The sequence below is a fragment of the Phalangium opilio genome, unplaced genomic scaffold (genome assembly GCF_054372755.1).
Source record: "Phalangium opilio isolate 3A_F unplaced genomic scaffold, DU_Popi_V2 ptg000009l_1, whole genome shotgun sequence".
Lineage (NCBI taxonomy): Eukaryota > Metazoa > Arthropoda > Arachnida > Opiliones > Phalangiidae > Phalangium > Phalangium opilio.
The window spans coordinates 4,219,430-4,244,921 of NW_028324146.1; the positions used below are offsets into that span (position 1 = coordinate 4,219,430).

The window sequence follows — 25,492 nt, forward strand, 5'->3', positions numbered from 1 at the left end:
TATGATTTAAAAAAGAAAATTAAATATTAGCGAATCGCTTCATAAAGGTACACTTCTATGATTTAAAAATGTTTCGTTCTTGTAAACCATACATTTTGCTTAATATTTTACAAAATACTTGGGTTCAGTGCTCATTTTAAGTAACCACTCAATCGTTATAAGTTAATCACATTTTTACTGTCAGTGATAGAATCTTTGTGTTTCCGGGAAATTTTTATTCACATAAGACTGAATCCAAGATCTGCCGAAGTGCTGATTTTTTCGGCTGAATTTGACTGGCGCCATCTAATGGGGATTCGATCGTATGGGAGGCAAGCTATTGAATATGAAAATTGCGTTGTTATAGAGAATTTTCCATTGATCGTTAAAGATACGTATGCTTTCAAAACTAACAAATAGAATTAAGTGTTTTGTGTGCTCGAGACTAACGATATAATTTTCATGCGTTAAGGAAAAACTAGTTTCTGGCGACCAAACTCTTAAGTCATTAAAGTTTGAATCATTATATAGCTAACGAGACTTCTGTTTACCCCAACCAGACCATATGGCGAAAGCGCGTAGAAAACAAAGTATTTCTCATGAGCGGGTGAATTTCAGTGCATTTATAGTAACTTAACTAGAGTATACCATAAACCAATTTCTCTATCAACTGAATCTTTAAGTTATAAAGGGATTTTATTTAGTGTCACTTGCTTTGTGAATAAATATTTTTATGCCTTGGTTTCATTTTCAATATCCACTATTGACTAGCCCGGGTCACATGATTAGTGAATTAGGCTGTCAGGATTAACAGGCGTTTAAAATAGCTGCTAGTAGAAAAGCCCTCTGGTTCTAATACAACTTGCGCTATCATATAAACTATACAACGAGAACGAGTAGAACCAGGGATAGATTTAATTTAAGACGTAGGAATGGAGAACGGTTAGTCTTTACTTCAGTCCGATTCATTGCCCAGTATAGAGCCCCTCCCTCCAACACATAACGAAAGTTTTAAATTATCATATTGCCTCACTTAAACTACGTTTTGATGACGTTGCTGACGGGGACGGCGAAATATTAGTAGTTCCTTTTTACCTCTCTTGCTATGACCCGCCTCTTCTTTGATACCCCCCCCCGTCCCGGGGAAGGGGGTCCGGGACTTTGACGTGCGCCCAGATTACCCTGTTCTCCATTCCTGCTTCTAAAATTACATATATCCCTGGTACAACACAGTGTTTAAAGCTAAAATTAAGAGAGATGAATCTGATTTTATGAGAAGTACAGCAATATTACACTCAAAATTGCTGTTTCGATGATCGTTTTTTAATATAATGAATCTGTTTTTAATAACCCAGATTTCAAGAATTATTTGTAAATTATTTTAATAGTAAAGCGAGTCCCATAACCCGGTTTGCTGTTCTGATGAAGAGAATAACAATTTGTGCAAATTGTGCCGCACATTCTTTTATGAACTCTGTTTCACATTTCGGATAAAAATCACCCAAGCAATAAATTTGTTTCGAGTTGTGGGCTTGTGGTGTGCAATTATTATTTCACGGCCATATAGTGCAAACTATAGTTACTCGGATAAAGGTCTGATGAACCTTACTAACATTGCCAGAATTGTTGTAACTGAGCATTTTGGTCTCTTTTGTGTTGAAGATAAGAATGAACCGATATTCTGCAATGTAATTGGAGAAATTCTAAACCCAGTTGTTCAGGCTTTAAAAAATATGTAAGTATATTATTAAATTTGTACTTTTAAATTAAGGTATTACCATAATAGTGGCTTTCAGCGCCTGGATTTAACCCTCAAAATTATCTTTGCTATGAAACATTTCGGTTAAAGGCCGACTTCCAGCGAAAATGGTTCTAGCGAACTGAAAACCGAGCATCGAGACTAACAATGAAGCGACCGTGCCGATTTTCGAAGCCCCGCTGGGTCAAAAGTTGGAAGGGTTCTCGCTAACTGAAAGCAGTGCAATGTGGTTCTAACGAACTGAGGATGAACAATATAAATCCTTTTAAATTTATTTCCTCTCAAATTTTTGCTTTCCCCTGAAGGAAATTCTCTATTGCGTATCTTCAGTTCGCTAGAACCACATTGCACGGCTTTCAGTTAGCTAGAACCCTTTCATCTTTTACCCCAGCGGGGCTTCGAAAATAGGCACGGTCGCTCCATTGTTAGTCTCGGTGCTCAGTTTTCAGTTCGCTAGAACCCTTTTCTTTGGAAGTCGGCCTTTAAAACGATCAATTGAAATCTTTTAGTTGAAAAATGTTGGCTCGAATTAACTTCATATCTCAAGTTAACAAGTTGAGAAACCCAAATATAGCTCTCCGAGTTGAGACGCAATTAGGAGGTTTTTCTTAAATAATAAAATAAATATAATTGATGTTAATTATTTTAATCGTCATTAATTTAGCTTAATTATAGTTAAATCATTTTAAGAAACTTTATTCCTAAAAAATCTTTTTAAACATAGCTATTCTTAACGTTTGAATTCAAGCTTATGCTTCGACCTTTAACAAATTTTTGGAAAATCAGGGTATATAATGCGATTGATTCACTACAAATGATAAGAAATTGCGTGAACCTTTGGTGGAAGCCCTGCATTGAGAGGCTAGAATTTCTCGTAACCCTTGCTGATCGCCGCGTATTTCTTAACCCTAACGATGATAATGGAGTAGAAGCAAGAAGGAATTTACTATAAGAAGGCCTAAAAAGGCGTCCGGTGCGCGCGTGATAGTCGACAATCCCCCCTCATGGGTGGGGGGAGGCTGGAAACCAAGGCGGGACTTAATATTTTATCTTACTCTATGTTTTCCACTATCTATCTCTTTTACCTTTTCGTTAAGCCTTGGTTTGGTTTTTGGAACTCACGAAATCATAAGTATAGTACACTTGATTCGATTTAGAAACAATTATAGAACGAACGATTTTCACGTAGAGACACGTATTCAAAATCCATTAAATTAGGTTCAAAACCTTTAACTAACTTGTTAATGGCAATTAAAAACCATTCCCTAACCGTTTCAGCACCGCTGGCAGCCTCCATTTTCTGTTTACATTGCTCGAGGATTTTTTTCTCTATTCGGAATACGTCAATCGCGTCTGTATGACCTATCCCCACGGGATCCAATAGGAAAGCGCAGAGCAATGACGGACATGAAAGGGGTGGGGCTTACTTGTCCACTAACACCGGCGTAAGAGTAGAAGCGTAAAATCTAGTGGCTTAGGCATTCTTATAGTAAATTAATTCTTGGTAGAAGCTAATATTGCTTTCTGCGAACATGTTTGCTCCGATTTGACAAATCCGAACGCGGTAACAGACACACACAGACACGTCCAGTTTAATACCTCTCCGTGACGTCATCGTCACTCGGAGAGGTAAAATGATACTAGCTAATTAAACTTAAAGTAACAGGCGGCTCCATGATCACCCCTAGCATGGTGGCTAATCTTCTGGACACGAATTTTACCTTGCCAAAGGCAGGAACCAATCAGACCTAATGCACTAGGTCCCATTGGTTCCTGCCTTTGGTTTAACTAGCCTTTGCCAAGCTTAGCCAACGTGTAGAGGAAAAGGCATCTTTCAGGGGCATCAACGGAGCCGCCCTTTGCTTTAAAGGGATGCGAGATTCGCTTATTTGCTATATGTCCCTTTTATTAAATTATAACAAGTTAACTTCTACACCAAAAACTAGTACAATATATTAGTTAGAACTAGATATAAAGTTATTTGCTTCGTTTAAAAGAACATTTAAGAGTCAAAATTTTTCTTCGTTATATACGAACTGCAAAGCATTTTGAACAAAACCCGACCATCAATAGTGATCTAAATGAAAGCTCATTGGTATCAAGAAACATGAAAATGCGTATCATCATGTTATATTTCAAGCCGTTCCTTCACGTTTTTTAAATAACCAAATTGGTCCCCAAGTTGAACACTAATTAAATTGCTTTCCAACATTTTGCGTTATCCCTGTAGTGGTTACCAAATTGAGTTGCGTATTTTGGACACAGATGGCAACACATTCTCAACAAAAACTCTCATCGGGGACTTAGCGGAATACGTCAAATTACTTAACCATAATGTATGTATTTTCAGGATTTTATTTAATTAGAAGAAGCATGAAAGAATAATTGCAACCTTCCATTTAGTCCGACTACCCAATTTTTAAAGTCTATACGACTGGACTACATATGTCCCTAAGACAATCTAAATCAAAGAGTATGCCAATGACATAACTCTTGTAGCTGCACGTGGATAAAGTTTTGCAACGATTGGTTTGAAACGTTGAACTTGACTTAAGTAATATCGTAATTCTGTATTGCGCCCAGCAGGAGCTTAGATAATAGTAGTTAAAAACTTCTATATAAGCGAAGGGTTCTACCTGACAACTGGAGTCCCCGGCACACGCCGAGATAATTAAGACTTTATCCAGGGTTGCCCGGAAGTTTTCAGATTCAAATTCCTTGAATTTGTTTAGGTCCAATTGTTATTTTTATAAATTTAAGAATGGGTGATATAAGTAAACAGTTTAGTTTAAACAGGGATAGATTTAATTTTAGAAGTAGGAATGAAGAACGGTTAGTATTTACTTCAGTCCGACTCATAGCCCAGTATAGAGTCCCTTGATCCCTCCAACACGTAACGAAAAGTTTAAATTATCTTATTGGCTCACTTAAAGGGACTGCAAAGAGGGCATGGGCGGGTGGGTAAAAATTATTTGAAATACGTCACAGACATCACGTGATGCCAAGATACAAAGGCTCCTCATGGAGTGGAACTGGACTACTAGTCCTTGTTTTTCGCGAGATTGCAGCGCCAATTCCATGAAGTGGTAATTTTCGAAATAAAATGAACTAAGCTTCTTTGAACCACGCCTCTCCTCGGTCACGTGCCTCTGACGTATTTCGAAAAATTTTTACCCACCCGCCCATGCCTTCTTTACAGTCCCTTTAAACTACGTTTTGATAACGTTGCTGACCTCGTTAGTTTGCCAAATATTTTGATATTCCCTAACATTGTATTGAAAGGTTTCAGATATTGCTCTACCGTACAACATCTTGATAGATGAAAGCGATGTTGCTTTCACTGGTGTAGGAGGACCATACTTGATAGATGAATCAAAAATTTTGAGCGGAGGTCCAATTAACCGGGAATTTGGAATGTTCGATGTCTTTGACATATTCGATTTTCAGGTCAGTGTGTTAAGCCGGGATGTGGGTTTGAGTCTCTAGAAGTCCAGTCTTTGGATTTAACGAATATTGTCGTAGCAATTCTGAGATTTCAAATTAACTCTCGAGGCCTGCTTAAATGCCAGTCAGGTTCCTGATAGCGCGCATGCTCTTTGATTTTCGTATGCAGATAAGTATTCTTAGGAAAAGATTCTTTCCTAAGAATACTTCAAAAGGATAGACCACCTTTCTAAATCTGACCTTTTCGACTGTAATACCTATGGAATCGCGTGGAATGCCTTTTCGCGTTATACTAAATAACTAACAAAATAACAGGGTATCAGGGCATTACTCCGTTGGTTATTACATAACCACACGGAATAAAAACCATGAAAAGATGCCAATCTTTTTTGTAACAGACGGTGCACTTAAAATCATTGAATAAATCGCGGTTTTGTTTGAACCCTTATTTGGTACGCATTTTTGCTATACCTTATTGATTTTAGAAGATGTAATGGGTCAACTAGACCTTTTAAGCCAGTTTTCTCATTTAGCAGAAATCCCGATTTTGTTGCTAAATGGTCATAGAAAGCTATGAAATATTTTCCATATATTTGATTGTCGTTAATGAGAGACTGTTGTACAGTGACGTGCGTGAAACGCCATTGATTCTTGTGAACTTTAAAACTGAGTTTAAATCACTCTTAAACTTAGTCTATAGTGTTGACTACAGGCATTCAAACTTTTATTGGCTTCTAGCAGTAAAAATAGCCCACGACCAAACATAAGAGTATCTACATAATTGACAGTTAAAATCCATACCCAATGGCAATACCAAGAGAAGTGAAATAGATTTATACTATTGGGATATTATTTTATTTATACGTATTATGGTTTTTTTTTCAACAGATATGGGTTGGCATTATGATTTTTATAACAATCTATCCGTTGTTGTGCCTGTTGATTTATGGAGCGACTGAGATGGCTTTGAAGATTTTTTGCCTCATTCATTGGTTGGCCGCAATTTTGCTATTAATTAAGGGAGGTAAAACAATAATGTTCTATTGCACTAGCAGTCTTTTATGATAATTATCGCTTACATTTAGATACTCCTCAAGCTGGAATCACATCTTGCCACGTAAATTTTCGTACTTGGATATTCGGCATTTCTTGCCTGATTGGAGCTTCATTCATTTCCCAATCGTTCACGTGCATGTTGCTATCGAAAATAACAACTCTAAATCAACCAAAGTTAATCAACAGCCTTGGAGACATTGCTAAACATAAAAACATGAGAGTTGTCGTGGCAAAGGGACAACTGGAGTACAAATATTTTGAAGTACGTTTAATGTGTTCATATTGCAACTGTTTATCAGTATCGTTTTTATCTCTCCGAGTGACGATGACGTCACGGAGAGGTATTACACTGGACGTGTCTGTGTGGGTGTGTGCGTGTGTCTGTCTGTCTGTCTTTCTGTCTCCACGTTCGCAGTCGGAAAATCGGAGCAAACGTATATGCTATATCCGAAACGCTTTCAGAGATATTATTATCGTCGTTACGGTTAAGAGGTAGGCGGCGATCGGCTAGGGTTACGAGAAACGTCTAGGCTCCCAATGGCAGGGCTTCCAACAAAGGTTCACGCAATTGCGGGTTTTCTTATCATTTTCTGTGAATCAATCGCCTTATATACCCTAAATTTTCCAAAACTTTTTAAGGAGGCATACGCTTGAATTCAAACGTCAACAATAGCTATGTTTAAAATGATTTTAGGAATAAAGTTTCTTAAGACGATTTAACTAAAATTAAGCTAAATTAATGACGATTAAAATAATTAATCTATATCCATATAAATCTTGACTGACTGACAAACTGACTGATAATCAACGCGCAGCCCAAACCGCTTGCCCTAGAAGGCTGAAAATTTTCAGGAACGTTACTCATAAGTAGTAGGCGTGCACTAAGAAAGATTTTCCAATCCGCCGCCATCTTAATAAATGGCGCCCAGAAATGTAAAAAATCTTCTCTATGCAACAAAGTCCGCGCGTTTCAACCGATTTTGCAAATATTTAGTACACTGGTTTCCTTTAACCTATAGACGGTTTGAAAGGTGTTTTGGGTTCGATTTCTTGCCATCTTTTTAAATGGCGGCCAAAAACTTAAAAACCCTTCTTTATGGAATAATGTCCGCTTGAAAAGTAATAAAAAATGTCCCGACGGGCTGACGGGCAACGCCGAGTGCCTTCGCTCCTAGGGTGCTACAAAAATATTAGTCATCAGTAAAATCTACCCATTCTTTATATCATTCTGATGGAAGTTCTTATTACACGCGAGCGACGCCGCGGGTAACAGAGGCTCTAGTATCAATTTTATTTATTTAATTATCTTCGTTGCGTCTCGACTCGGAGAGGTTGATTTTGGTTTCCCAACTTGTAAATTTATATACTAGTGCCCGTATCCCAACAGGCCTTTCAACAAGTCACTGAAAACAACAAATCCGTTGGTTATTTTTCGGTTTGTAATTTATAGGATCCAAGGACTGGAGATCAGAAGAAAATCTGGCAGCGAATGAAAGGGGAAAAGATAGTAGAAGCAATTTTGGCAGAGCAGATGGAGGTTTTTGTCGATGTGCATCATGGAAAATGTGTCACATTTTTTGGACGCATTGGGTTCAGCGCCACCTTGGGCTTTTTTTGTTCCGAATATGACACGGATCATTACTTTCACATTTCGGATGAAAGTGTTTTGAACCTTTTGTACAGTTATCCAACGTCGAAATCGATTGATCCGCAACTAAAGAGAACTTACTACACTATGTAAGTTTTATCGTACATTTCCTCTACTCTTCGGTTCTTGCATTAATCATAATTTTTTTTAAATATCAGAGTATTTTCAATTTATAGCCAAAAAATTCAGTGTTGACTGTATGATACGAGGGGTCCGACATTCCCAAAAAAGCGTACGGGATTTCGCGATTTCGCCAAAGATTTCGTGATTTCGCAAAGATTTCGTGATTTCGACAAAGAATTCAGTATTTCTTCTTTGATTTCGCCAAAACTTTTTCTTTGATTTCGCGATTTCACCAAAGATTTCGTGATTTCGCCAAAGATTTCGTAATTTCTTCGTGATTTCACGATTTCGCCAAAGACTTCGGAATTTCTTCTTGATTTCGTAGTTTCCTGTTAAATATTTTGCGAGAAGCGTACGGGATTTCGTGTGCATGGTAGACCCCTCGGTATGATACCTTTAATGGGAGAATGAAATGGCAATAAAACTTTGATGGCGGTATTTTTAATTGCTTTGATAAAATGACCTCCAAATCTTAGGCCAAACTTCTCAGAAATCTTCCTCGAACTTTATAAGAATTTTCAAACTTTCGAAGGTTGACGTGCTAAGCCTAACAAACGTTTTTATAATAGAATCGTGAGTACCTAAATTACTAAACTACGCACTTAGCGACAGTGACAGACGTGATACATTCAGCAGAAAAAGAGTTCCATTTTGTTAATTTAAAGCGATGAAAAATAATTTTTCTCGCCATTTCAAACTGCTACGGCAGAAGTAGAATAAGGGACTAGAATTGAGGTAACCAAATTCTTCACTTGACGAAAGCACGGGCCACTAAACTAAGAGGACATTTCAGCTCTGCTATCGGGCGGCGCTCAAGCTAAACGGTTTTTACTAGTGTCGCCTCTAGCGGTAGTTTTAAAAAGCGGAACTACGTCATTTCGGTAACAAGGCGAGTGAGGCTGGAAAACAGTATTTTTAAGACTAAGTAGTATTGAGTAAAGCTTACCATCTATCTTTTTAAGGCATAGCTGACTTTGAAAACAATCACCTACCTCGTCAATCTCGACAAACAGCGCTAGGGTGGTCTCCCCTGTCCACTAGGCGGACGTACATAGACCTTGTAAGTCTCTTCCGGGTCCTTAATACTCCCGGGCAAAATTATTTTACATACCCTCATCACTCTCACAACACCCGCGGACACCCACGCCAACTTTTCCTTCCTCCTTCTCGTAAAGACCCCCTGAAACACTCCTTCTTTAGACGAACTATTCCCATTTGGAACTCCCTACCTCCTGAAGTGGTCTCCCTCACATCTCTGGCGCAATTTAAATTGGCACTCAAAAAGTCCCTCAATCTCTAGCTTTCCCAAAAATTTGGAGCTGTAAGGCTAACTACTTAAGCCCTAGCTCGGCAACTAAACTGGAGCAAAAAAAAAAAAAAAAAAATCGTCTTTAAATGTTTAGAACACAGGTACGTATTAGGTCCAATGTCATCTACTGTAAATCTGTTCTTATACTTTGCTAACCAGTTTATCCATTGAATGCAATATACTTGTTTAGTTTTATATTTGGGAAAGGGTATAAACCAAACTCCTTGCATATGAGGCTTAGTGCTGTAGCGACTATCGCTGTTGCTGTTAGGGAATACACAATACTTTACACCCGTTATAAATAATAGAGTTAAATTAAGAAGTAAACATCAAAACTAAAAAGCGAGACAAGCCTAAAGCTATTATAATAGTAGCAGAAGACAGACTGGCAGAGTCAAAGTTCATGTAATTAGTCTATTGTACGGTAGATGGCGTTGCGGTACGTGTTACACGTTCCGGTTCGCCCCCATTTTCCCTCCTAACTCACATAGATGCCCGTTTCTTTGAAGAGGCAAACCGTTCGTATAGGCAAAGCTAGAGCTTAAATGTCCTCTTAGTTTAGTGGCCCGTGGCGAAAGTGAGTATTCTTGATAACACACCAACGGTTGGCCAACTAGTAGCGGTCTCTGAGTTTTCCCTCCAAAACGTGAGACGCTCGCGGAGGTAGACGACCGAACTAGATTCAAGCACCCGCCTCCGTGTTCCGCGTCTTTAGGATGAGGGGAAGGGGATAGGAATTTTTTTGGAAAGCGACCAATTTTTTTCTCTCTAGTGTAGGCGCGATGGAAGCGGCATAAAATCCCCAAATTTGTTCACTATAGTGCCAGGATCTATTACCAATGCTAGAGCTCTTTACTTCTTGTCTCATCCTACTTCTGCTAGTAGTTATAGCCTCGACTTCAAAGGTACTTATTTATTTCAGACTCCAACGCTATTATCAATCTGGAATTCCGGCATTTGTGGGGTATCGTATGGTGAGAGATGGAGATGACTGCTATCGAAAGATGTACCTTCAAATGAAAACCACCACTACGGAAGTACTACGAATGGTCAACTTGAAGCTACCCTTTCTTGTTTTAATACTTGGAACCAGTTTATCGCTACTAGTTTTTATCTCCGGTTTTATCTCGCACCTGAAAGGGAAGTGCCATATTCAATCCCATTTGGTATGATTGAAAAGGTAGTCAAGTGTCCAAGCCACATGATAGAAATTTGAAACAAAATTGTTACTAGGACGTTTCTCAATCAAGGTTTTGTTTATATGATCGACAAAACAATGATCGAAAATAGTTTTGTATAAATTAATAGTAACTGAACGGATATTCAATGTGACCGATCTAAAAAAGACGATTCCATTTCCACTCATAAAATCAATATACTCTAGAGGCTTATATATTTGACACATTTAAATCTAGCTTCACATGGTATCGTCACGGTGCATTTTAACGTCTGGTTAGAAAACTTACTCTTGAAGGGAGTTTATAATAGATTTCTGTACATAAGAATTACATTAATTTCGACTTTATCAACTCAGACCCATCCATATCGAAATATATCTACTATTTTGTTAATCCATATTTGATTCACGCATCGGCGAAATGACGATCTCGAAATCATAACAGAAACAGTCAATTTTTAAAATGGATAGCTGATAGGGGATTAATTAACTTTACACCAAGTTCAAATAATATCCTCCAGCAATAATTGTTTTAAAATTCGACATGAAAAATATTAGTCAGAACACGTGCCTGGCCTTTAAGGATATTTGCATAATCTTGAAAAACATCATTTTTAGCTTAAAACATAAACGTACAATTTATTGGAAACGTGTAAAAATTGGATAATATTTTAAATTGACTTATATATCTTTCATCCCTCATTTACACGTTTTTAGCTTGACATCTCTGTCTGTCTGGACCAAAACTTGTAACCCATTTTGACACGATTTTGTCGAAGCGATTTCTCCAAAATTTGGGGTGCTTGTTCAAATGTGATGAAAATACATAAATAAACAATAAAAACAGTAAAATATTTGCAATTTTGATAAGTTACAACGAATCATGAAAATTGATATTTGACTAAAGATATTATTTCACCTACTAGGTTTTAACATGAAACTACATAACACTCTTTTTCGAAATATTTTCCATTTAAAAGATTTTAATAGTAATGGTTTAATTGTTTTAAGGTTTCTTAGCGTTGATTTTTTTTTCATTGCTTATTTTGATTCTTTTAACATATTAAGAAAAAACAGTGAAGAATGAGGTGCTATTTCATATGTGGTTTAAGTGTGGTACATAAATTTATACTGTTGTGTGTTAAAGTCGCTTATTCGTTTCAAATTTCTGTTTTACCAAAAGTATATATTTTATAAAAAAAATCTCAGTTTCCCAACTTCGAATAACCAGGGAGGAGAGACTCGAGAGGGAGTGTTAGTCTCGTGTTAAAGAAGTAGTAATATAAATGGAAGGGGGAAAAGGGAGGGTATGAATTTTTACCTCTCTCTCTCCCTCGATTCTAGCTAACGCGCACGCGCGAGTGGCATCGGTTACAACACTACCGGCAGCTCCCACTTCCAGTTAAAATTTTACCGTTTTCCTAGATAAAAAAACCCAACCCCATCCTCCTTGTCCAAAACATGCCTTTTAGAAAGTATTAGATTATACAAGATTGTACCAGATTGTCTAGGCCATAATTGATTAGTTTTACTTCAAGAAACCAAGGAAAGCTTTCGCTGTAACGTTTGAAGCTAGCGCACATGTCGGGGAAACTAACCTTAGTATTATCAGAAGTGAGATGAGACCAGAAGTACTGAGCTAACCAAATTCTTCACTCGGCGAAAGTGAATATTCTTGATAACACAAGAACGGTTGGCCCTCTAGTAGCAGTTTCTGAATTTTCCCTCCAAAACGTGAGACGCTCTCGGTGGTAGACGGCCAAACTAGATTCAAAGAGCCGCGTCCGTGTTCGGCCGCTTTAGGTTGAGGGGAAGGGGATAGGAAATGTTTTTGGAACTCGACCAATTTTTTCTCAGGCGCATGGGAAGCGGCATAAAATCCTCAAATTTGTTCACTAGTGCCAGGATCTACTATCAATGCTAGAGCCCTTCACTTCTAGTCTCATCTCACTTCTGGTATTATTGACCATTGTCATTACTGGAGGGAAGAATCGCATCTCTTGCGATTGAACCATTTTAGGTGGAATTTCTGATAGCATTTTGACGCGTATTGCAACCCGATTATTCTTACAGGACACCCTCTTTATGGGGCGGCTAAAACTATAGCATCTTCTTTGTTCATCACTATTTTTATTTTACTAATTAAGAACAGGAATAATTAGGCCAAAAACAAACAAAGATTTTGGAATATATTACACTTTTGATTTCAGAACTTTTATTTGATCTAGCTCAACGTAAAACTGGGTCCCTGTAAAATTAATTAACTTTCATAGGAATTCGTTTAATTATTATGATTTCAGATTTCGACCTATTAGACAAACATGTTTATAGCGTGGTTTTTCCAGCTGTAGGAATCCATAAATTTTTTATGTTAATTTTTTTTGTTACAACAAATTATTTATATATACAGGGTGTTTCTGATAAGTCTGCCATAAATCAAGGGGCGTGTTCTTTGGGTCAAACTGAGTGGAAAGTGTCAAAGAACATGGGGTGTACAAGAATTTGCAACGAAGATATGGCCCCCCAAACATTGGCCCCTAAAACAAGAAAATATTCGAATATGTAGACTAAAACAAATTCAGCCTTATCAACTTATTTAGAAATAATGAGACAATTTCAATAGTTTCCCTCTAACATCGTTATTGAACTTTCACCTGGCAGAAGTGTATTAAATGAGTAGAAGTATGCCTACTCTAGTAAAGTAAATTCAAAGTATCATGGTACCTTTCGGTTGGTATTACTTTTATTCTTAACAAGTTAACATGGACGTTACAGGTATTGTTCAAAATGTCCACCACCGGCGTTAAGACAAACATGAACCCGTCTTTCGAAAGATTCTTGGACATGTTGGAAGATTCCTGGCATGTTCCTGATTGTTTGACAACCTTCAATAATTCGTCTTCGCAAGTCTTCCTCATCACGGACTTCATTCTTGTACACGATGTCTTTGAGATGACCCCAAAGATAGAAATCGCACGGATTTAAATCCGGAGATCTGGCTGGCCACGCAACTGGTCCTCCACGCCCAATCCACCTCAAATTAAACGTAGCATTAAGATGTTCTCTAACTGCACGGCTGAAATGTGGGGGTGCCCCGTCGTGCATAAACCACATGTCACGAAGTAATGCTAACGGTATGTCCTCGAGTAGTTCAGGTAAAGTGTCTCTTAAGAACGTGAGATATGCTTCACCATTTAGTCTGGGTGGAAGAAAATGCGGACCTAGTAAATGATTACCGACAATGCCGCACCATACGTTTAAAGAAAATTGCTGTTGGTGACTTCTAACACTAGTTGCGTGTGGGTTTAATTGGCGCCATTCGTGGTGGTTGTGATAGTTCAGAATTCCATCCCGGGAAAAATGTGCCTCGTCGGTTACTAAAAGGACCCGTGGAAATTGATTGCCCTCTACTCTGGCCAAAAACCACTCGCAAAAGTCGATGCGTCTTGGATAATCTGCCGGGTTAAGAGCTTGCACCTTTTGAATATGATACGGGTGAAACTGATGTCCGCGGAGAATTCGCCAGACCAAAACGTGATTAACATGTAATTGTCGTCCAACTTGTCTGGTACTTGTCGAGGGGTCCTCATCGAACATGGCAAGGACGTCTTCCTCGATTTCCTCCATGTCTTCTGGAATGTCTCGCTCTCGAACGTTGTTGGGTTGTACTTGTCCGATGTCCCTCAAGCGCCTGTCAACAGCCTCGAACGTACGACGATTTGGTATGCGTCGTTGCGGAAATTGTTCCTGGTATCGCCGCTGTGCTTCCACTGAATTGCCCTGCGCCAGTCCATACATGAGATGCATGTCTGCATATTCTGCATTGGTATACGCCATACTGTACTACCACACGTTCGTTCGAAGTGATACTGTGACGTTATCAACAACATCGCGTTACTTTATAGCAAACCACCGTTTAGTTTTTACGTTTGCGTCATGACTGTCAGCATTGTTTTTTATTCACAAACGTAAACAATAAACGGTGGTTTGCTAAAAAGTCTTTGGGGTCATCTCAAAGATTTTTTTGACATCGTGTACAAGAATGAAGTCCGTGAATAAAAAACAATGCTGACAGTCATGACGCAAACGTAAAAACTAAACGGTGGTTTGCTATAAAGTAACGCGATGTTGTTGATAACGTCACAGTATTACTTCGAACGAACGTGTGGTAGTACAGTATGGCGTATACCAATGCAGAATATGCAGACATGCATCTCATGTATGGACTGGCGCAGGGCAATTCAGTGGAAGCACAGCGGCGATACCAGGAACAATTTCCGCAACGACGCATACCAAATCGTCGTACGTTCGAGGCTGTTGACAGGCGCTTGAGGGACATCGGACAAGTACAACCCAACAACGTTCGAGAGCGAGACATTCCAGAAGACATGGAGGAAATCGAGGAAGACGTCCTTGCCATGTTCGATGAGGACCCCTCGACAAGTACCAGACAAGTTGGACGACAATTACATGTTAATCACGTTTTGGTCTGGCGAATTCTCCGCGGACATCAGTTTCACCCGTATCATATTCAAAAGGTGCAAGCTCTTAACCCGGCAGATTATCCAAGACGCATCGACTTTTGCGAGTGGTTTTTGGCCAGAGTAGAGGACAATCAATTTCCACGGGTCCTTTTAGTAACCGACGAGGCACATTTTTCCCGGGATGGAATTCTGAACTATCACAACCACCACGAATGGCGCCAATTAAACCCACACGCAACTAGTGTTAGAAGTCACCAACAGCAATTTTCTTTAAACGTATGGTGCGGCATTGTCGGTAATCATTTACTAGGTCCGCATTTTCTTCCACCCAGACTAAATGGTGAAGCATATCTCACGTTCTTAAGAGACACTTTACCTGAACTACTCGAGGACATACCGTTAGCATTACTTCGTGACATGTGGTTTATGCACGACGGGGCACCCCCACATTTCAGCCGTGCAGTTAGAGAACATCTTAATGCTACGTTTAATTTGAGGTGGATTGGGCGTGGAGGACCAGTTGCGTGGCCAGCCAGATCTCCGGATTTAAATCCGTGCGATTTCTATCTTTGGGGTCATCTCAAAGACATCGTGTACAAGAATGAAGTCCGTGATGAGGAAGACTTGCGAAGACGAATTATTGAAGGTTGTCAAACAATCAGGAACATGCCAGGAATCTTCCAACATGTCCAAGAATCTTTCGAAAGACGGGTTCATGTTTGTCTTAACGCCGGTGGTGGACATTTTGAACAATACCTGTAACGTCCATGTTAACTTGTTAAGAATAAAAGTAATACCAACCGAAAGGTACCATGATACTTTGAATTTACTTTACTAGAGTAGGCATACTTCTACTCATTTAATACACTTTGCCAGGTGAAAGTTCAATAACGATGTTAGAGGGAAACTATTGAAATTGTCTCATTATTTCTAAACAAGTTGATAAGGCTGAATTTGTTTTAGTCTACATATTCGAATATTTTCTTGTTTTAGGGGCCAATGTTTGGGGGGCCATATCTTCGTTGCAAATTCTTGTACACCCCATGTTCTATGACACTTTCCACTCAGTTTGACCCAAAGAACACGCCCCTTGATTTATGGCAGACTTATCAGAAACACCCTGTATATATAAAAGGGACATGAAATTTTTTTAACATGAACGAGCGTCATTCAACAAGAATATTGTTCAGGCGCCGTATCGCGAGAAATTATTAAATACATTGGAATTTATTTCCGCAGTCTTTTCAGTCAAATGTGTCGCATTGTCTAAAATTTCAAACTCCGGTACCACTTTTTAAAAGTGGAGAAAAGTGTTTTGGGCTGTTTAGAAGACATTAGTAAATCATAATTAACTAAATTATTAATTATATTAGAAAATAGAAGCAATTAATTTGAAACGCGCGCTCCAGCCATATTTCGAAGTCTTCTTAAATTAGCGCCATCTAGCGGTCTATGTTTGAAACCAATAAGCCTATTCATTCTGGGTTATTTTTGCGGCGATTTCCGTGAGAACTAGATGCTGCGATTTTCTGCGCGATTTTTGCTGGTAAATATTTTGATTTTACTTATATTTACGGGTTAATTTGGATTAAATACCAAAGTTTTATTGCTACCAATCGGAAATTAAGCGTTTCAAGTGGAAAATTTATGGTCTACCGTGGTAAATACGTTAGTTAATTACGACCAAGGCTTAGTATCCTATGTCTTTTGGAGCCGCGTTGGCTGTTGGCACACCACGACCAAGGCTTAGTATCCTGGTCTCTTTGGGAGTTGGCCTGAAGCCTCTTTCAGTGGTGGCTAAAGAGATCTTTCCAGGTAAATATTTTATTTATATATTAAGGGTTAATTTAGATTAAATACCAAAGTTTCATCGCAACCGAATGGAAATTAAGCGTTACCCCATTCCGCTATCGATATTAAGTATCTAGACAATATCCAGGGTTGTCTCTCCCGAATCCCAACTAGACTCCGACACCCACCAAGGGAAGTTTCTATTCTTGGTTGGTCTTCCCTAACAACGCGTCGCAAATATTTTGACCTTTTAAGCTTCTTCAAAATCTTAAACTCCCCTAATCAAACTTATTTTTCTGATGGCCCCTCTATCGCTCCCACAAGGGGTCTTGGTAGAAAATTATTCCACCCATATGCCCATAAAAACCAGCTTAAGCACTCCTTTTTTCGTAGATGGGTCTCCAATTGGAATTTACTTCCCCCTGAGATTGTATCATTAAAATCTATTGGCAATTTAAGTTAGCACTGAAACAGTACCTAAAAACAATAATGCCCCGCCGTATGTGCCTTTATGTTCTTCGGAGCTGTAAGGTTTTCTCATAAAGCCTAGCTCGACATTCCCCCACAGGAGCAGAAAATAAAGGTGGAAAATTGATTGAAAATAGGTTTCTTAATTACGACCTTTGTTTGTAGAAAACATAGCCTTAGTTTATTTTGGGGAGTGGCACACAGTATTCGTGATTCACATTTATGTCGTACTTATTCTAAATATTTGAAATTATTCTTATTAATTGCGCATTGCATTTATTCCTGGTTTTACTATTCAATCTTTTTAGTCGGTTTAAAAGTAATTCAAAGTGATTATTCAATTGATATTTCAAGATTGACCCTAAAATGTACTAATATTTATTTTTCTAGTTACGTTAAATGATTTATTTGAAAGTATTCAAAATACTCAGGGCCGGAGGGGCTGAGGGGGTATTGGCCCCCGGGGGAAAGACTTGTTCGAGGCGCGTTGAGTTCCCCATCCAACCACACTAAAAACTTGGGGATCGAGTAAACAGGGGCCAATTAATTGAGGAAAGTGTTCACTAACATACCCACTCAGGGCTCCCACCAGGTCCCTATTTTCCTGCAAGGTCCTTAATCTACCCTAAAATTGGTGTTCGGTCCTTAAATCATAACTCTGGTTCTTCTAGAGATGGGAAGATGTCCTTCGAGTATGTTATAATCCTATTTGTCCCCCCATGCAACCATACTAAAATCTTGGGGATCGAGTAAAAAGGGGCCGAGTAATTGAGAAAAATGTTCATAAACAGACCCTTCATAGGAATAGCATTACACCCAACTTTGGAGACTCAACTCTGGTTCTACTAGAGATGTGAAGATGCCCTTTGAGTATGTTATAGTCGTATTTGCCTCCCTCCATCCAACCATACTAAAATCTTGGGGATTGAATAAAAAGGGGCCGAGTAATTGAGAAAATGTTCATAAACAGACCCTCCATAGGAATAGCATTACACTCAACTTGGAGACTCATAACTCTGGTTCTACTAGAGATGGGAAGATGCCCTTTGAGTATGTTATAGTCCTATTCCCCCATCCAACCATACTAAAATCTTATTAATAGTAATTATAGCAATATTAACAGGACAATTCTATTCTTAATTCGGGTCTACACTTTGATTTTATCCGTTGAAAGGGAATCTCATAACCAAAACTATTTAGACAGCGTGTGAGACATTTAGGCAATTATTAGGGTATTTAATTTATTATTTTATTATTCTATTTATTGTTAGAAGGGAAGCGCTTTGTGTCCTTTAATTTTTAGGGATTTTTCTTTTCGCCAGGACATAAATAAAATCTTACTTATGGAATAGGTGAACACTGGTCCTAGCCCTCCCTTTTAAGAATAATGAATGCGTAATCAGGATTTCAAGGGTGAGATTCCCTTTGCGGTATTAAGGTATCTAGTTAATGGTTTTAATTATACTTAGCTTTTTTATGGTATTCTTTCCCTATTAATGTTACGAGTGTACCATTTATGCCTGAATAATTGTCATTAGTCTGATGCCGGAACCTTAAGCGTCGCATAATGAGAGAATACTGGAGTGGATTTCTATATTAAGGTAAATTAATTTGATGTTATTCGTGTGCCATTTTTTCCAAATATTAATATGAATTTTTCTTGCGCAGGAACAAGTGGACGTCAGCGAGTGGACTTTCATTGGAAATCCCATGCTAAGGACGACGTTTCCTGGTTTTGGGGGCTCCACAGCGGGCTTTAGTTTAAATTTAATGCTTCCCGAATTGAACAGGCACTCGTTAAATTTAAATTGGGCCCGCAAGCCTGACGTTAGGCCTGGTAACTTGTGGTCAATAAAAAGTTTCGTTATTAGACTAGGGCCAAAAAAAGCAATCGATTTACTTATAACCATTTTTTTGACCTTTTTTGGCTTCTTTTTTATTGTTTCTTAGAAAAAATTTCATTTTTCATTAATTTTTTTATATATTTTCTATAAATATTTAATATTTTCTAAAAAAAATATATAATTTTTTTGTTTTTTAATGGTTTTTGGTTCTATTTTATTAAATAATAAGCCTAAAAAGGGTCAAAAAAAGCTCCCTAAGTACAGACATTAAAAAATTGAAACCAAGTCTAGTATCGTAAAGTTATAAAGTAAAGAAAGAACGAGGTTTAAGGTAAAATTTATTCCATAAGAAACAAAAAAACCAAGTGTTTACAAAAATTTCGAACAAAAAAATTATTAAAGAGTTTTGTAAGTTAAAGTTTGAACGCAAAAAAAATATGTAGTTACAAATAAAATTTGCAAGAAAAAAAACTAAAATAAGGGGTTACATGTAAAATTGCAAGCAAAAAAGATGTATTTGGTCTCTTTTAGCTTCGATGATTTTTTCCGTATCTTCGAGTCAAATGTTGAGAGAGATTGCAAGTCCGGAAGAAGACATCGTGTAACGGAATCCAACAAAGCGTGTCATCGGGAGAGATACATAGCAAGTCCAGAACAGCGAAGTCATCGTGCCACATCAATCCAACAAAGGATGTCATCAGGAATGATAAGTCTTGGGATCGCCAGTCATCGGGAAAGATAAGTCACATAATGACCAGCGACAGAAAAACCAAGAATATCAGCTGCATCTATAAATGAAAACCTATTAATAACACATCTTAACAATTGCCTACTTTTGGGCGGTATTTAATTGAAAAACTGGCTACTAAATTTAGAGAGAAAGACCAATTACCACCGACTAATTGCCACCCCGAATTAAAGAAAGGCTTGACTACCGTGATTGCCACCCATAAATAAATAAATACTCTGGCTAACTAATTATTTTCCTTAATTGGATAGAAAATAATTTTAGGAAAACATGCCATTTAATTTTAAATTTAGTAATGAAAATAATTTTAAATATCACCTAAAATAATTTTAGGAAGCCGGTCATTTAATTTTAAATTAAATGTGTAGCTTAATAATGAAAATTATTTAAAATATCCCCTAAATTAATTTTAAATTAAATTATGTAACTTAAATGAATATTATTTAAAATGGCCCCCCAAATCAATTTTAGGAAAACTTATTATTTATTTAAATTAAATTGCGTGCCCCTTTTAATAGCTTAATAATTTAAAATATCCCCTAAAATAATTTTATTAAAACCTGCCATTTATTTATTTAAAACTATTGCCACAGGTAGAATCCATAAATAAAAACTTGAGTCGAAATGGGACAAGGCTTAACTTAGGCTTGGGGCAACTGTCCTCGTGTCATAAAATTATCTCTGCGGAACTTAATTTTCGAAAATCTGTCGCTTTGTCTCCAAATTTATTAACAATAGCCCCTAAACTAATTTTAGGAAAACCCGCTATTTATTTATTTTAAAACAATTCCCACAGGCAGACCCCGTAAATAACTAGGGTTTAAATGGGAAAAAGCTTAGGGCAACTGTCTACGTGTCTTAAAATTCTCTCTGCGGAACTTGAATTTAGAAACTGTCTCTTTATATCTAAATTAATTAACAATAGCCCGTAAACTAATTTTAGGAAAACCCGCTATATATTTATTTTAAATCCATTTCCCACAGACAGACCCCGTAAATAACTAGGGTTTAAATGGGACAAGGCTTAGGGCAACTGGCCTCGTGTTCTAAAATTCTCTCGGCGGAACCTGATCTCCGAAAATCTGTCGCGTTATACCTAAATTAATTACGTACCCTTTTTAATAGATAATAATAATAGGCCGTAAACTAATTATTAAGGGATCCTCTCTTGTCCAGCATCTCGTTGTAAAATTTTATTTGTGGTACTTGATTTTTAATAAATAAATAAAATTTACTAATATTTAACACTACCCAATTAATTTAAATTCTTGAAATAAAAAAAAATCATTTAAGGGGGGCTAGATGAGTTTGGATTATTGTAAAGTTAGGCTTACGGACTGTTAAAGCACCACGAGGCGAAGCAATGGCCGCCAAATAAGTTGAAGAGCTTCGAATTCAGCTTGCATCCTCGGGAAAAACGATCAGCGAAATGGTGGAACGATCAAGAATCAACTTCAAAAGCCGGGGTCACGATCATCTAAGCGGGAGATTTTTTCCAAGCGACCTCGACGACTTCCAGGCAACGAATGAACCGGCTGAGCGGAAAGGTTTTTCCAAGCGACTTTCCTCGACGGCTTCCAGGCAACGAATGAACCGGCTGACCCGTAACGATCAGCTGAGCGGAAAGGTTTTTCCAAGCGACTTTCCTCGACGGCTTCCAGACAACGAATGAACCGGCTGACGCGTAGCTTCCAACTAAGTAAATTTTCAACGTTCGGGGGAGGCCGCTAAAAGCTCCTATGCGCGGACTCGGGTGCGCCATTACCCGGGTACGAAATTCAAATAGCTGAACACCGCTAGGCCTAAATTAATGAACGCTAGGCCTATATGAATGAACGCTAGGCCTAACTGAATGGACAATCATTACCTATTACCATTAACATCTGTCATGACGTCACAAGTCAATTACCTCGTTGACGTCACAGGTGACGTGACCGGATATGAAGTCATGTCACGTGACCGGATATGACGTCATGTCACGTGACCGGATATGACGTCATGTCACGTCAACGGATATGACGTCATTGCACGTCACCGGATATGACGTCATTGCACGTCACCGGATATTACGTCATGGCACGTAACCGGATATGACGTCATGTCACGTGACCGGGTATGATTAATCCGTTCACTACCACATATAAACGAACATAAAGCGCAAAGGTAAATACTTTAAGCATTAGTTTGTGCCGTTTTGCGTGACTGCTACCTTACGCTTCAGTCCAATTCACTTGGAATAAAATCATTCATTATAACTTTGATACTGTATTCAAAATATTCATTGGATAAAGTCAGTTATTCTGTTTATTAAGAGTCTGTCTCTTGTCTCACGTCAACATACTCAACTCACGGCTCTACTATGTTGGGAAAGCATTTTAATCATACTCTAATTCAGAAGGTATGAATCAAATTTCTATACCTTAGTCACTTACTATAATTAGTAAGCTTACAAGTAAAATAAATATATCAGACAGATTTATAAATATTAATGCAATATTTTATTTCGAAATATATTCCATTTGATATATTCGGATTTAATAAAAATTTGTAATTAAAATACTTTTCAAAAATGTGGTAATCATTCATTATAACTTTGGTTAAAGGCTTTTATTCTTTTTATTATTTGACACCATAACTATAATTAATAAGCTTATGAATAGAAATAATTTTATCAAATAATATTTTATAAATATTAATGCAAGTTTTTAATTTTGAAATATATTTCATCAGAAGTTTATGACTTCTTATCCTGGGAAGTATTGGACTCTAACCATATCCGGAACCATCTCTGTTAGCCAACTTCTTTTTTTCTATTAGAGGTTTCAATGTAAATTGGGTCCCTTAAGGGTCCGCGACAAGGATGCGATTATTCAGGTTTCAGTATGTGAATAATCAGGGAAGGAAATGAGGTTTACTTGGGAGGTGACGGAAGGGGTGTGGGGGTCAAGTCACCTCCGGCGGACACGGGGCAGTCGGCACCTATAGGGTAGGATCGCCGACATGTGTCGTATTCCCTCAAACTTTGCCCCCAGAAGCTTGGCTTACAGGAGTGCGCCACACTCCCGGCTAGCCAACTTCTTATTAGGTCCGATCACCGCGCCACCTACGGCATTTCCCTCATTTTGAATTGGCAGGCTGATTTGCGCGCCGTGGCAGCAGCGGGCAAGAAACGAAACTTTTAGGTGTGTCCTGTGGTTTGAGGTAACGAATCATTAACGGTGACAAGAACAGCTGTTTTAATAGACTGCTAGAAATTCCGGTCAAACTAGTGTGGGGTCCTAGGCCCACGGATTGTAATGGATTTTCATAGAGTTCTAGCCAGACGGCTTTTCAACGATTGGTGCTGAAGAAGTTTTGAACACGCCCCACAGTTTGAGTGCCACTGCCTCTCGGCGTGGGATTTTTTCAGTAGATTAGATAGTTTTCCTAGTGGGGAGGAAACTTTCGACCCTCTTTTACGATTGCCATAGGCAATTTTGACTTGCAGGGATGGATACTATATAATGCCTTAGTGTCCAATACTTCCCAGTCATCAACTTCTGATTTCATTGATACGGTGGAAAACGAGGTTGTTAGGATGGAAAACCAGGGTGTTTGGTGCCATTATGCTTTTGCGTCCAGATAGGAAGTGCGTAAAGTCACTGAGGGTTGAAAAATTAGGAAAGTAATTTGCTCGTTTTTATGGAATAATTTAATTATTAAAATTGCATAAATATTATTAACCATGTATAAATTAAGCGTATAAAAGAAATATATAAGTGCAAGTGAACAATAGTAAACCACCCAACCTTGAATACAAAAATAACAGAAGTAAAAACCTTGAGCTTTCAATTTCTAAAGCGACCAACCCTTAAAAGTGACCAAAATGCACCTTCGTATTTGTAAAACAAGCTTTGTTAATCTGTAATTCTGGAGAGCCTCTCTCTCGAGCTTGCGAAAGGGGAACGTTCCCAAAACACGTCTATTTCTCCACAAATCGAGAAGAGTTTTAAAAAAAAGTACTAGCTTGTGTCCCCGGATATTACACTTATAACGTAATTAAATTTATTGAAATAAGGATTAAGTGTTCTATTTTTGGTTAGAGTATCGATGGGCTTTTATTCACTCTGATTTTCTGTTCTTCTTTTAATGGGTATTTGCGGGTACCATGTTTTACCACTGTTAAAGAATGCGCATCGAAGTACGGTACGATGTGGCTACTATATACGAGCCCAGCCCTTGGGTCGACTTGTTATAACTTCGTATTAATGGTGGAATTCATAAACGTCGGACGCTACGCAATTTAGAACAGGCGAAGGCAGGGCGTCGTACGCAAACGTCTGCCTTTTGCGCACGACGCCCTGCCTTCGCCTGTACTAAATTGCGTTGCGTCCGACGTTTATGAATTACACCTTAAATTATTTGTTAAGATAACCGAGGGCTGCTAAATAATTACCTCGGAACTAAGACCAATTAATAAACAAAAATAACTACCCAATCATTGTTTCAGTCCCGTGGATGGATTTAAATATATTAGCTCTCCCAAGTAGCGCTTTTCTACACTAAGGCCAGAATGCGCGAGTGTTTAGCCCCTCGGTGACACTATAAACTATTTCAATCTCACCATTAAATTATACATTGTCGAGGTGTCCGACATTTATACGAAATCCCGTACGCTTCTCGCGAAATCTTTGAAGTAATCGATAAATTACGAAATCAAAGAGGAAATTCCGAAATCTTAGTCGAAATCAAGAAGAAATCCCGAAATTCCGTACGCTTTTTTTGGTATAGTCGTAGGACTGTTCACGAGCCGAGCTGAGCGAGCTTTTTAAAAGCTCGGCTCGGCTCGAGTCAAAAAAACGGCGGCTCGGCTCGAGTCGAGCCGAGCCGGGTCTTGGCTCGGCTCGAAAATGATCGAGCCGAGCCGAGCTGGCTCGATTAATATATACATGTTTAAAAAAAATTGCTACTACCAACGTCAAACTTGAGAACGACTATAAATACCATCCCATGTTTAGGAATGCAGTGGTTCAGTAAAACCCGCTCGGTAAAATATGCTCAAGGTTCGAGACGAGAGATTTTTCCCACGTTTTATTTTATGTAAAAATACAACGGAAAACTATTGGTGGAGAGAATAAAGAATAAAAGGAAAGCACTTATCAGTGACTAAGCTCGCGAGCCGGCTCGTGAGTCGTAGTGGCTCGATACCTGTCGGCTCGGCTCGACCATAAAAAAGCTCGCTCGTTAATTAATCGAGCCGCAAAAGTGGCGGCTCGGCTCGGCTCGAACTCGGCTCGCTCGTCACGAGCCTGAGCTGGCTCGAGCTCGTGAACAGTCCTATATAGTCGGACCCCTCGTATATTGTACTTGGTATGCCTCAAAACATAAACATTTTTAGCTTAGAAAGAAATACCAATATGGCGGCAAGGAATAGAGTAACGCCGGAATTGCCAGGAACGTTTGAATCAATACCGAACATCTGCAATTATAATAAACATAATAAGAACTTCCATCAAAATGATATAAAGAATGGGTAGATTTTACCAGAAGTGAGATGAGACTAGAAGTGAAGGGCTCTAGCATTGGTAATAGATCCTGGCATTAGTGAACAAATTTGAGGATTTTACGCCGCTTCAATCGCGCCTACGCTAGAGAGAAAAAAATTGGTCGAGTTCCAAAAACA

The 25,492-nt window shown here is 38.4% G+C and overlaps 1 protein-coding gene and 1 long non-coding RNA gene across 7 annotated transcripts; one reads left to right on the forward strand and one right to left on the reverse strand.

The window, feature by feature from the left end:
- The first annotated feature begins 1,552 nt into the window (after nt 1–1,552).
- LOC149713435 (uncharacterized) lies at nt 1,553–11,430 on the forward strand. 6 transcript variants are annotated; one of them, XM_089847985.1, is made up of 7 exons: nt 1,553–1,714; nt 3,969–4,074; nt 5,021–5,185; nt 6,071–6,206; nt 6,268–6,500; nt 7,689–7,975; nt 10,241–11,430. In XM_089847985.1, exons 1-7 carry the CDS (start codon nt 1,578–1,580, stop codon nt 10,488–10,490), a joined length of 1,314 nt encoding a protein of 437 aa, XP_089704111.1. In that variant the 5' UTR covers nt 1,553–1,577; the 3' UTR covers nt 10,491–11,430. The 6 variants fall into 6 exon arrangements, with proteins under 6 accessions (XP_089704111.1, XP_089704112.1, XP_089704116.1 ...); XM_089847986.1 differs by lacking the exon at nt 10,241–11,430 and adding an exon at nt 8,045–8,447; XM_089847990.1 differs by lacking the exon at nt 1,553–1,714 and adding an exon at nt 4,142–4,292 and having other exon boundaries at nt 3,566–4,074.
- On the reverse strand, nt 6,013–9,758 carry LOC149713436 (uncharacterized). The gene is made up of 3 exons (XR_016371116.1): nt 9,002–9,758; nt 6,262–8,908; nt 6,013–6,190 (listed from the first exon to the last, which is right to left on the reverse strand). It is a non-coding gene; the product is annotated as an uncharacterized LOC149713436 (long non-coding RNA).
- Nucleotides 11,431–25,492: the final 14,062 nt, after the last annotated feature.